This window comes from Coffea arabica, chromosome 8c (assembly GCF_036785885.1).
Source record: "Coffea arabica cultivar ET-39 chromosome 8c, Coffea Arabica ET-39 HiFi, whole genome shotgun sequence".
Taxonomy (NCBI): Eukaryota; Viridiplantae; Streptophyta; class Magnoliopsida; order Gentianales; family Rubiaceae; genus Coffea; species Coffea arabica.
This window is the reverse complement of record NC_092325.1, coordinates 6,635,200-6,649,242: the sequence shown is the minus strand read 5'-3', so window position 1 is coordinate 6,649,242 and position 14,043 is coordinate 6,635,200. Positions and strand designations below refer to the sequence as shown.

The window sequence follows — 14,043 nt, the reverse complement described above, 5'->3', positions numbered from 1 at the left end:
ACCATTAGCAAATGTCAAGTTGCCGAGTTGCTACAGTTTTTACTATCAAAAGATATTTGTAATTTTTTTTCCCAAAAGAACAAAGAAATCTGCTTGCCAATTATGAAAGCAACAAACCAGGAGACAAGTGAGGTAACAAACTCTACCAAATATGAGCTGAAAAATGGTGAGAACGAGGGAGAGAGAGTGAACCCAACAATACCAATGGGAACTGATGTTAGTGAAAGCAGTAGCAATGCTATTGTTACAGCTGCTGTTGCAGTTTCTACAACTCCTCTTGCAAAAGAAGGTTATGCTAATGGTGCATCCTCACGGGTGAGAGCCCCACCTCCCTTCTTGCTCAAGGTTTATGACATAGTGAAGAATCCTGAGATAGATTCCATCATATCCTGGAGTTCCAGTGGCACCAGCTTCGTTGTGTGGGATCCTCACAGGTTTGCTGCTGAGGTTCTTGGAAAATACTTCAGGCACAACAACTTTTCAAGCTTCGTTTGCCAACTCAACACATACGTGAGTATCCTTCAATCATGCCATTTGCTTTGTCTCCTGTTTTCCCATCTTCATGTAGACTTCTTTAATTATTTAATAATGTTTTGCCTAGTGTATGCGACTTTTGCGAATTGTTTCCTTCTGAAGTGGCACTGTTATATTAAGAGTTCTCACTCTTCTTATGTGCACTGTAGTACATAAGTTGCAAATCAAAGCAAGAAAACTTGAATACCAAATGAACTTGCCCGCCAGTATTAGTATAGATGTCTATGAGGTATCATATTCTGCATATCTTCTAAAATCTCCTCTTTGCTCTTGCCGTGTGATCTGATATCATGGTTCTTTCTTTGTCAATCTATTTTTCCTTTACTGACATGGGATGAATAACTAGAATTTTGACATTAGAAAAGATTGAGACATAACTGATTGGTGCTGTTATGAGATTTTAGGGGTTCAGAAAGATCAATTGGGATAGATTGGAATTCCAGAATGCGTGGTTTCAAAAAGGGAAGAAGAGTTGGCTAAAGAAAATTAAGAGAAGAATTCAAGGAACTCAAAATGCACATCTACGTAAGCCATTAGAAATTGAAGGACAATTGAGTTTGTCTAGAGAGCAAAAGAAATTTGAAAGTCTAATGCAAGAACATGATACGTTGAAGGTGGAAACGATGAAGCTAAAAGACATGGAAGCAAATTTAGTGAAAGAAATGGAAACCCTTGAGAAACAAGCCCAGTGTATTACATCTAAGCAACAAAATATGCTGAAGTATATGATCCATGAAGTTCTGATAAGAAAAAAGGAGATGCAGAGCAATGATGCTGCAAATGATCAAGGATCAGGTGGTCGACAAAGCATTGAGAGCTCAGTAGAGCTCCTGTATGAAGGGGGAACATCTCACGGAAGCCAGAAAAACTCTCCTAGGGCACAATCAGGTACAGGAAAGACATTTTCAAATGTTGACTTGAGCACTGCTATTCAGGAGGAGGAGGATTGTACTGTTTCCATGGGAAAATTTTCTAATTTCTATACAGCAGTATACTCATCACTAGAGAAGCAGCTAATGGATGATATAAGCTGTGAGAATGTGGCTGAAGAAAAAAGAGCAAATCTTCAGCAAAATGATGTCATCCCTTTGGAGGATTTGATTGAAGGACCGGCAGATTGGAATGAGTTTGCTAAAGGGATAGGTAACAAAGCCAGGAGTTAGGAGTTCAAAGAGTTGATTTTACTGGTATTACCTAGACCTGTAATTTCTTTTGCACAATTGAGATATCAGTTTCTCTTAATCACATTTATCTGCTATTCTATGTCAGGTACCTCATCATGGTGTTTCACGGGATTGCCATAGCTCTTGCAAAACCAGTTTAGGAGCAATTCCCTCTATGGATGTCAGATGATGTCCAACTTTTATTCTATCTTTCTTTTTCTTTTTTTCTTTGTCCATCAGACTATTTCAACTCATTCACTACTGACTTTGTCAGACTTCTTGAGACCTGTATTACTTTAGTGTGTTTTAAAGGTAAAAGATGTCTTGATCAATTGAACTACATTTCTTTCTAGTTTGTTTGGATGCCTTGCTACTGCAAAGGTTTGAACTTAGCAATGATCTCTAAACATGGTTTCCGAGTGCCTTTTATTTGGAACAAATTTGCTTCCATTAGTCTGTTTACAATCTGGTCTGGGTTTTATTTTTCACCACAATAACACCAGTAAATGAAACCAGAACTTTACTTCAAGTGTTAAAGCTACTAAGCTTGCACTTGTATCCTATGCGGAAAGAGGTATTGTACTGTAATTATCACTTATTCTCTTTGGAGGAACTAAGTTGTTTTGAATTGAGAAATTCTCATGTTTCTATCTATTGCTTTACTGCTGTTGTAAAAGCTCCCATTTGACAAACAAGGAAATGTTCCAAATGCAAGGTTTATTCCCCACTGCAGTAAACATTCTGAAACAAGATTTTCTAGGAAATGGGCCAAATTCTCAAGTTAACTGTGATTATCTCTCATTATCAATTAGGAATGGAGGTAATCACTGTAAATGGATAAATGATTTTATCTCTTTTCCTATACAGAAATGGTTGTTAATCTTCCGCAGTTTTTTCTGTCACACTAACAGAAGTTGTACTCATTTGCCAAAAAAAAAAATAACAGGAGTTTCACTTATCATCATTCCTCCTTGTCTTAATTGTACATCGATGTGCCTTGGATTATGAAAAAGACAACCAATTCATCCTTAAAACTAAATAATGACTAGATGGATCAAAATTCATACCATATGTCTCCTTTCTTTTCTTCAATTTGTTTTCCCTCAGATTTCAAAATGCTTCAATCTTGTAATTGCATCAAAGTTAATTTACATGACATGTTAAGGAACAAGGCCGGTTATGGCACAAAACTTAGCTACATCCTAGTCGCCTGTTTTCGAATGATACTTGGAAAGGAAAGAAAAGTAGACGAAGTAGATTGCTGATCTATATAAGCCTAGAGTACACAAATGCAGCTTCTATTAACAACTCATTTTGAAGTACAAGGACACAAGAAACATGCTTTAAAAATGATGTTGTCCTCCCCCAACTTTGATTCTTAGGTGGACAATCAAGGCCACTGAAATATGGAGATAAAAATCAGATTGTGCTTTGTTTACGAAATAAGTTGCAAGAGGAATATATTCTTGGTGAATAAGGCAGTAATAGAACAGTATTAGACTCGTCCTTGCTAAGATTGGTAATTGAAAGATAGTGAATTGAGAGTCATGATTTCACCAGAGGGGGGCTAACCTTTTTGATGGAATTTTACTTAAGAACAGCCACTGCATGGAAGGGTAGTTTGTTTAGCCCATCTGAACATCTTTAAACTTAAAACAGTCTTGACTACTACCTCATGGAATGCAAAACAACTCGTCAAGATACAATGGAAGTACGCGGTAGAGGAATAGCTGGAAATGGTGGGATTGTTAGGCCATCTTCGCTACCCTCCAAGCAGGTCTCAGAGAAGATGGGATTCATGAAAGGAGTGCGTGGTTTCACTCCGCCCCCCTTCTTGATGAAGACCTTTCAAATGGTGGAGGATACAGAGACAAACAACATGATTTCCTGGAATTTTGAAGGTACCAGCCTAATAATCCTGGACCATCTCAAATTTGCTGCAGAGGTTCTACCAAAATATTTCAAGCACAGCAATTTGTCAAGCTTCATCTACCAACTCAACAACTATGTGAGTTGATGCATTTCAGATTATTGCATACCTTTTAGAGTAAATCCTTTTTCATAGCATGGTTATCGTATTCTTTAGATAATTTTTTTTATCATCATTAGAAAGTCTCTGCAAGAATTTGTTATGTCTATCACAACTCATGGACCTAGGTAATGCCTTTTTCTTGTACTTATGCTTGCTACTTTTGCTCATACTTTGTGTTTGCAGTTTGAATGTCAAATAAATTCCTCGTTGAGACTCGAATTCAACAGCAATTGGGATCCTCCCCTACTAATTTCTGATTGTTTGCTTTCTAAACTTAACAGGGATTCAGGAAGATTGGACTGAGGCAATATGAATACGAGAATAAATGGTTTCAGAGAGGACAGGAACATTTGCTAATGAACATTAGAAGGCGAAATGATGAAGATCCAACAATCAGGAAAAGACAAGAATCGAGGGAACAACACGTAACGGCTGCAAGGCCTTCAATAGAGGCAAAGCTGGAAATTTTCGAGGATCACATGAATGCACTGAAGGAAGACATCACAAGATCAAAATATCATATGGGGAAACTTGAGAGTAGCATAGCCATCTTCAAGAAAAATGTGAAAAAAATGGAAGCTAAGTCAAAAGCATTGATCAAGGTCTTAGCCAGAATATTCAGCCCTGCCTTGGTTGAGAAGATAATTCAGCGTGTGGAGGAAGAACCAGAACTTGAAATCCTTCAGACCATGAAGAGAAGAAGAGTGATTCTACCACAAAGCTCTAAAACCACAACAAAGTCCATGGATGATGGAGCTTGTGGCATGGACCAAGATGATCAGGAGGCAAATACTTCAATGGCAGAATCGAAAAAAAGTGCTGATCAGAAACTATGGAAAAAGTTCATGGGAGATGATTCAGTTAGCGAGGATGAGTCGGAGCAACAACTGTTGAAGCAGCACTCGAGGATTGATATGGAATTCGATGATTTGATGGTATCCAAGATTATGAATGCCAAGGAGCCTAATTTGGACGTGGAGGATGAAGTTGCTGTTGACCTCTGGACGTGATTATTTGTTTCGCAATCATGTGATCTTCTTGCCTTGCTTTCCATTTTCCGTGTCACAATTGACTTACTTTTCAAGTTGTTGAATCGTTAAACAAAGCTTCATCAATGTTCTGCAGGGTTTCACTTGGTGCAGCATCAAGAAGAGGAGAGAGAGCAGCTGCTAGAAAAGTTGATGCAACAAAATTCTCTGCTTCTTTTGGCTACTTTTATTTGCAAGGTGTGCATTTGATATTTGTAGATTGGGGTATCCCTGTTTCGACCTGTGTTTGCAGCTTTTTTTTTGGAGACATTTACTGGTTTGTAAAACTAACTAGTTACGTTGGAAAACATCTGTGGTGATATAATGCTAGCTACTATTATTTATTAGTGTAATTAGCAGGTATTGATGCTTGCTACTGCTAAATTTGAGAAATTCTGAGTCTCAAATTCTTTCAATTAGCAGAAATGGCTATCTAGTACTTATTATTACTATATGATGTCGATGCTTCTAATCTTGTGCAGTTGTGAATCTGAAGTTTTTTTTTGAGGTTATTATTTCAAGCAAAAGGCTGGTTTTGGGGCCTTTTTGGCTGATAAGGTATATGTTGCATCAAAATTTTTGTATGTTTCGAAAATGTACAATACACAAAATCGTGATCCCAACAGAGTGATAGATAGTATTTGGGTATTATGTGTAAGGCCCCCTCCCCCCTACCCCTAAGAAAACTTGGAGTTAGTGGGAAAGTGGGATTGCTAAGAAGTCATCCTCTTCCAGCATGAAAACATTAGTTAGGCATAGACACTAGACAGACACACAGAAATTGAAGAAAAAGTTAAGTCTGTTCGTTGGTTGGTGGGCTGGTGGTTCTTAAAGCTTTGGAGACAAAAGATGAGAGGGTGTCTCTATTCTAATCAAATGATGCATAAGAACAGCCAGGTTCTTGAGAAATTGTTCATTAGTGATGTCAATTCCCTCCTTTTTGGGTCAAGTACTAGGCTTTATAGACTGATTGATCTTATCCTCCATATTCAATATGGGATGAGAAGTGGCATACTATATCTTTACCTCATGCCCCTCCCCACACACACTCACACAGAGACTTGCTAAATTGTTTAGGAAAGGCTGCATAGGTCCAAAATTTGTTGACTTTGGACGAGAAAACTGAAAGTGTTAATTCATCTGTTTTAGAATTTGTCAGTAGCCCCAAATTAAGGTTCTTTCTTTTTCAAGAAAATCAATTCATATAAAGCAAAGCCCCAATGACTAGCTTTTGGTGGAGATCATAGGAGGTATATTGAGGGGTTCTAATTAGAATTTCTCCATACAAAGAAAAATGTCGATTTTGTCAAAAGTGAGATTAATTTCTCCTTAATCATTTGGTTTTCCCTCTAGTTTTTTGAGGAAAAATGGCAGCTCAGCTCACATATAATTTGTAAATTAATGTTAACCTGTGTTGTAAATTAGCAAGCATTCATGTTATCATTACTTTATATGTGATTCTGTTGAAGATTTCGTCATATAAATCATAGGTGCACTTTGACCCCACTAACAACTAGGTCATCTTTGTCTTCCTTACCCTGAAATTTGATCTCGTAATTAATTCCACATAATGCAAAATTAGTTTATGATTACATTCTTGAATTGATGAAACAATTGTTGCTTTGAAAGAATAAGTGTCATCATCTTACTTTACATCATTTATCCATCAAAAAAACTTGGAAACTAGAGGGAAGGTTGGTGTAATTTACCCTTCTAATTAAGATTTATGCAATTCTTGGCCAAATGATTTATGCTAGTATATCTTTAGAGAAAATTCCCTGCAGCACTAACAACAAATTTTCACTCTACCTTTCACTTTTCTCACTTTTCACTTTTCTAAAGTAAAAAGAAGAATCAAATACATAAAATCAATCCAACTAATTCACTTATAATGAAACTCGAGTAGTGGATATAAACAAGCAAATCTAGGTTGGCAATTGGCATACCTTAAACCAAAATTCTATCGACCCCTTCGTTTTAAATTAGGGCCTTTTTTAAATAAAAAAAATGCTTTTCACAATAATTGTAAGATGATTCTTTGTTTCTTGAATTTTTTCTTTTTATTTGTTTTTTTTAGAACAAAAGACAGGGTACCATGACCATCTATGGAGATTCGAGACAAATATTAAAGTTGATGAAAGTTACACACCACTGACCTCGTGGGGCGCGGTTCGAGTCTGGCTTCACATATCACCTGGGTGCTCTTGGGGGGGGTACTCCAAGTCCAAGAGATTAGTCCGGCAAAGCTGGAATACTCTTGGGTTGACAAAAAAAAAAAAGACCTCGTGGGGTTGAGGGAATCACGTGATCCCTCACGTGACTGATAATTTTTATTGATGAATGAATGTACTCAAAACAGTGCGTGAGTGCCACCTTATGCATGATTCTATAACCTAAGGAGGAACGGCCTACAAAAATAACATCATGCACGCTCACCACCGTAGAGGACTGGGCAGATCCGAGTTTACCGCCGAGGAAAAAGTTGGAGAATAAATTCAAAATTGTTCCATCAACGAGGTAGAATAGCATTTTTAAAAAGTTTAGTGATTGAGTTTTGACTTGGAAGAGCCTAAATCACTTAGCTTTCTCAAATTTAACATCATCACGTTTGACTTGAGATGATTAGTTTTTGTTATTTTTCATGAAAATTTACGCCCTCATTCGAATAGCGTTTCGAATCATCTGTCTCGTCTTTGCTTAATTGCCATTGTGTATTGTATTGCTGGACTTATTTCCTAATAAAATTCTAAGCATTATTGATTGCTGGATTTATTCACAATAAGATCCTAAAAGTTATTAGTCAATATACATAGTAATTAAACAAGGACAGGACAGACGGAACAGAGACAAAATCCGGAATAAATGATTTGAAGCGCTCAAACGGGAGTTGTGTCAATATCATTTGATACTAAAATAGTTGTGCCAATATCATTTGCCACTCCCTAAAGTAGACAAAAACCTCTCACCTAGGATCGTTTTTTTTTTTTTTTTTGTTTATGCAAGTATGAAATCTCGAATCCAAGATCCCTCATTTACACTCTCTTCTTTCACCCAATCTATCCCTCCCCCTTAGGATTGGGGTTTGCAGTATGAGATCCACCAAGTTTCTTATATATGATATCACTCATCTACAAACACACACAAAAACGCAATTATGTAGGCTATACCCAAAGAAACTAGAGTGTAAACTCAAAATGAAGCAGACTTCCAAATTTAGCGAACATATTCATGAGCATTGTCCCATCAAGGAATATCTCAACTTGGATAATCGACCATCCTTTTTTATCTCTTCATTATGTTTTACCATATTGCTCAGCTTCTACTTCCTGTATGGATCCAACACTCTCAAGTCCATCTTTGAACATGGAGACTACCATGTTCAAAGAGAATCCTTAGACCACCTCGGCAACCGTAGGCCGGGTATGTCATCTGTCATTTCATCGGTGCAACCCGATTTATTCACAAGAACATCTTATAATATATTAAACCTGCTCGATTTTGTTTTTGAAATGAATTTGAACCCGTTATTTATGTTATTTTGTAGATAATGAAAAATGTGATCTATCGAAGGGTCGATGGATTCGAGATGTAAAAGAGCCTTTGTATACAAATTTCGGCTGTAAAACACTCCCTTACCAGAGGAACTGTTTCTTGCAAGGGAGAATGGACAGGGACTTCCTTCATTGGAGATGGAAGCCCGACCAAAGCGAACTTCCTGTCTTCCATCCCAAGAGTTTTCTAAACATTGTTACAGGAATGACGATGGGTTTTATAGGTGACTCACTTGCCAGGAATCACATGGATTCGCTTCTCTGTTTATTATCTGAGGTTTGTTCTTGAAATCCTTCTCTCAAATATATTCAGACATATGAAACCAAACGTTTACCCGCATTTTAATGATACGATCTAGTTGGATAAGATGGAACTCTGTTAATGAATTTATTTGTTGAATTTTCATTCACATATCTTAGTCAGAACAATAACTTATCAAATGTCAAATGTTGAAATCATAGTTTTATTAAGCCAATTAGATATTGCACCGGCAGTATTACAGATGAGAGTATTTAAATTCATTTAGCTTGAAAATCTTCAAAAAAAAAAAAACCTTTATATTTGATGTAAAACATTTTTCTGAGAAAGTTTTTCTTGGTTTAGAACATTTCACATCCAACCAAACAATGCCATAGCCACTTATTACGCTACATCTGAATAAAAGGAATATATATATACGAAAAAGTGAATCAAAAGATTGGAAATTTATATGAAAAAGTGAATAAAAAGACACATAAAAGAAATTTAAAGTAGATTTTTTTTTGAGCAAAAGTTGAAGTAGAGTTGTCTACTTTGTTTGACAAAATAAATGGAAAGAAAATGAGTAAGTATCGATGCTTCTTGGAACCTTTTCTAATTGGAGGAAATTATTTTCCTCCAAGAAATTGCAGCTTATTTACAAATCAAACGCACACGGCACAACTATAAAAAAGTGTTGATACTTCGTACCTGTTTATTATTTTCCTAGGGGCCCAAAAACTATCTCAGGTTCTTGCGCGATTCCCTAGCTACCCACCAAGAAGTCTTCCCCTAATTTTGGTTGCTTATATAATCCATTATAGATCTTGATGACAAAGATCAAATTTTTACATAGGATTCGGATGTCTCCCGTGTTGTAATTCCTACACTAACTTTTGATTGTAGACAGATGTTACAACGTACCACCAGTGTTGTTAGATCCAGATCAGATCAATCGGCCGACCAATTTTACCATGAACCAACTTTTTTCTAGAAATGGTTAGTAGCACAAAATTATTTTGGCCAAAAATCAGTTAAAGCCATAAAAACTGGTCAAATTAATGACCCGATTCGACTGCATGACCTAGTTCTCAAACTTTTCTTTCTTTTTTTTTTAAACGCAATTTGAGTTTTCTAAATTATAAAACTTTCATTTATTAATAAGAATAAAAAATGCCACCATGTAATATAACTACCAAAATCACTCATACCTCTAAACGATCTCTAAACTAAGAGGTTTAATCCTTGTCATCGTGTCAAATTATCATCAGTAAACTTATATTTCAAAGTCATATTCCTAATAAAAAGATCTCAAATTGGGTATGATTTGTTTTCATTTAATTTTTCAAACAGCTTTGGAGAATGGACATATTTCAAACAAGAATTCACATTTTTATATATAATTGTTAGGTGTATATATATTTGATTGTAAATATAATATTTTGGAACATTTTGTATAGTTGTCCGAAATATAACCAAGAACATAATTTAAATATTTCTAAAACTTATAAAAATATAAATAATTATGACATCATATTGACATTAGCAAATTTTTTATAACGGTCAAATGATCCGACCAGTTGACCCCTGACCCAATAGTTTAATCGAGTCACTATCCAATTTGATTTTAACAATATTGCGTACCACACATTCCCTTCATATAAATTCAATGGATTCAGGGGCATCAGTGTTATCCTAAAATATGGTATAAGATGGGCCTAACACTGACAAGTGTAGAAGATGATATCAAAGCTAGCAAAAGTTTGGTTAACAGAAACATGACTTTATTTTTCAATTTTGGTCAGCAGTATACGTAAATGTACATCATATGGAACCAGTACCAATCTTGTTTGATAACCCAATTTAGAACTTAAATTTAATAGGTTTAGATTTTAACATGTTTAGATATATTTGATAATTAAAAATAGAACATCTGAATTAATTAAGTGACATTGAATTCTTTAATCAAAACTTGCTCTAAAAAATAAGTGATATTCTATTCACTTATCACTTAATATAATGTACATTCAAATGTATCAGATTTAGTACTTAACAGTTTAGTAACTTAATGGATTTAGATTTCAGATTTCTGTTTTCTGACTTCATTTTTATTAAGCGTACCCTGAGGTAAGTTAACCACCAAATTAGATATAAAACCCCTCTTTAGACTGTAAGTTGGGAGTTTAAACCTACAACGTGCAATTAAAAAAATCCAAATGGTGTATATCCTTTTGGTTTATATGGACAATGTTGTTAAACTCAAATCGACTAGCAACTCGGCTAAACTACTAGGGATCAACTGATCAGATTGGTTAGATTGTTCTCAAAAATTCACTGACGTCAGTAGAATGTCATAATTATTTTATAATTTTATAAGTTTTAGAAATATTGAAATTAAATTTTTGATTATATTCAACTAACTATACAAAATGTTACAAATATATTAGACTTGCAATCAAATATACACCTAAAACTTATATATAAAAATGTGAATTCATATCTAAAATATATATGTTATCCAAAATTACTTGAAAAACTAAATTAAAACAAATCATACCCAATTTGAGATCTTTTTGTTAGAAATATGGCTTTATAATGCAAGTTGGAATCATTGATGACAAATTGATAAGATGAGAGGGATGAAAACTTCTTGATTTAGAGATTATTTAGGGAAGCAAGTGATTTTGATGTTCACACTAAATGAATGGCATTTTCTTATTCCTATTTATAAATGAAATTTTTACAAGTTAGATAACTCAAATTACATTTCAAAAAAATAAGAAAGAAAGTTTAAAAACCGGGTCAAGTAGTTGAACCGAGTCACTGGTTTGGCCGATTTTTGACAATTTTAACTAATTTTTTACTGAAGCGATTTTGTGTTAATAACTAAATTGAAAAGAATGCCGGTTCACAGTCGGATCAGTCGGACCATCCGGGCTAGCCTGGATCTAGCAACACTGGTTTTGGAAGTTAATTGGGTTACCTAATACTCGATTCATGTAAACATTTATGGAAAAAATAAAATAAGAGGTCCATATGTTAAGTATGCCTAGCAGATCGGGATTCAAAAAATCAAAGCAAAGCTATTAAGTGAAATATTCTTCACTAATTGCACTCCATTTCTTTCATCTCTTCTAATTTTCAAATTTACCCCCAATTTGTAGGAAGAAGTTCAGTTGATTTCTAGGTCTTTTATTCACCAATTTGCATATTATTGTCATCTAAGTTTGAAAACTATGAAGAGTCAGCTTGATAATTCTCGTCTAATTCAAGTATAGTAATGTATACGTTTATTAATTAGTTTTTTTTATTTCCAGTACTATGGTGTTTTATATTTATTAACATTGGGGAGGGGCTGCTGCCGCCTTTCTAAGAATTTGAAAATTTTTTTGGTATTATTGGTATTTTTATAGTTTAAGTCTTTGCCCCACTCCCCAAACAAAATGTTTTTTATTGATTATTATGCTATATTTGGTTTACTTTTGGAGAAATTGTTACTTCATCAATCATGTGCTTTTTTTCATCAATTATGTGCTTTGCCTAATACAAAATCCTTTAAAAAGTTAATGTAATTGTTGTTAGCACTATTGTTATACATATTACTTTTGCCCCCCAATAGTCTAAATGTTGGTTCCACCATGTTTGTTGGTATTCTCATTTCGTTTTGAGATATCTTTAAAGCACTAACAACTGTGTAACGTGAATTATTTGACTTGATTTATTCATGAACAAAAAGGCATTCTATCATTATTTTCATTTGTGAAATGTTTCAAATAGTTTGTAAAACATATTTTGTTGACAAAATATCAATTATACTTCCGCTAGAGAAACATATTTCAAAGAGCTGGTGGTAACGAGAAGTAATGTATACAAGCCTATCAAAACATATGCACCAATAGAAAGTAATAATAAAATTTCTTTTTATATTATTTTAACTATCTGTCTAATGGGTATCTTATGGACACTTGTTAAGATATATTTCAAGTGTTAGATTTTAAAAAATATAAAATTAATTTGAGAAAGCATATAAATATAAGGTGATTAATTAGGAAAAGTGTATAAATATAAGAAAAAATAATAATTATTAGTATATATATACATGATAGATTGGGTAGAATATAAATATATTAGCTAGTATCTATAAGACATCCGTTAAAAAAATTATCATTGTATCAAGAGATAAAAAAGAATGCCTGATATTATATTCCTCTCCACCTGAAATTAATCCACACTCCCACGCTGATCGTGACATGTTTCTGACATTTCTAGTATGTGTTAACATGCGAACAAATTTTATCATGGCGTCGGCTAATTACTTGACAAATCTTTATTGTACAACCGATAAAAATACTCTAAATAAGATTGTGAAGTTCCCTAATTTGACATTAAACACAATTCAAAAAAGATTATGGGGTCCCGATTTGTTCACGCTATTTCATTGGTCAAAGAACAACTATTAGATTTGCCAAATAATTGACAAAATCTTTTGTTACCATGCTGCATGCATGGATAGAAACTTAGTTAAACTTTCAAGAAACTCCATTTTGCAGGAAGAAACCCCACACGAAGTATACAGGGAAGATGAGGAAGGGAAGACCATAATATGGCACTTGCCTCGTAACAACTTCACCATCATGGTGCTGTGGTCCCAATTCCTTGTCTCCGCCTCAGAGATAGTAGTCAATGGCACACAAACCGGCAGTTTTCATCTGCACCTGGACAAGATTGATGAGAGTTGGGTGCAAAAACTACCAGCCCTAGATTATGCAGTTATCTCAACCGCCAACTAGTTCTTCAGATCCAACTACGTGTACGAGGGTGGTCATTTTCTTGGATGTATTTACTGCCCGGACCCAAACGTGATGCACCTTGGCCCTGAAATTGTCATACAAGGAGCTTTTAGGCTTGCTCTTAAGTCCATCAACGACTGCAACAACTGCTCGAGGATAGTAACTTTACTGAGAACATTCTCACCACCCCAATTCGAGAACGGCACATGGAACACGGGAGGGACTTGCATGAGAACACGCCCATTTGCTCCAGAAGAGATTAACAACAGTGGCCTGGATTTGGTTTACGCTATGTTTTCAGAACCGGACCGGATATCGACTCGGCCGAGATCAGGGGTCAGGGGTCAATGGGTTCGACCAGGGGTCGATAGTGGTCGAACCGGATGACGTCATAAATAAAAATTATTTAAAAATTAAATTATTGTATATAAAATATCCAATAACATATTGATATTAATAAAGGTATATTCATATATATTTGATGTTTCAAATATATTTAACAAGAAAATACAAAGAAATTAGAACAATCAAGTAACAATTTATATTATTTAATAAACATTAACAAGTTTAGAATTAAAATTATGGATTTAATTGAAAAATAACATCAAATTTTAGGACAATATTTATAAAGTATGAAATATTTGAGGTATATTAATAAGTTTTCACAATTTAGGGGGCCAAAACATAATATTAAAAAAGTTTGAACT

At 34.7% G+C, this 14,043-nt stretch overlaps 1 protein-coding gene across 1 annotated transcript; it reads left to right on the top strand.

The window, feature by feature from the left end:
• Window positions 1-204: 204 nt before the first annotated feature.
• Window positions 205-1,697, top strand: LOC113705736 (heat stress transcription factor A-7a-like). The gene is made up of 2 exons (XM_027227653.1): window positions 205-447; window positions 939-1,697. Exons 1-2 carry the CDS (start codon window positions 205-207, stop codon window positions 1,695-1,697), a joined length of 1,002 nt encoding a protein of 333 aa, XP_027083454.1.
• The last annotated feature ends 12,346 nt before the right edge of the window (window positions 1,698-14,043 follow it).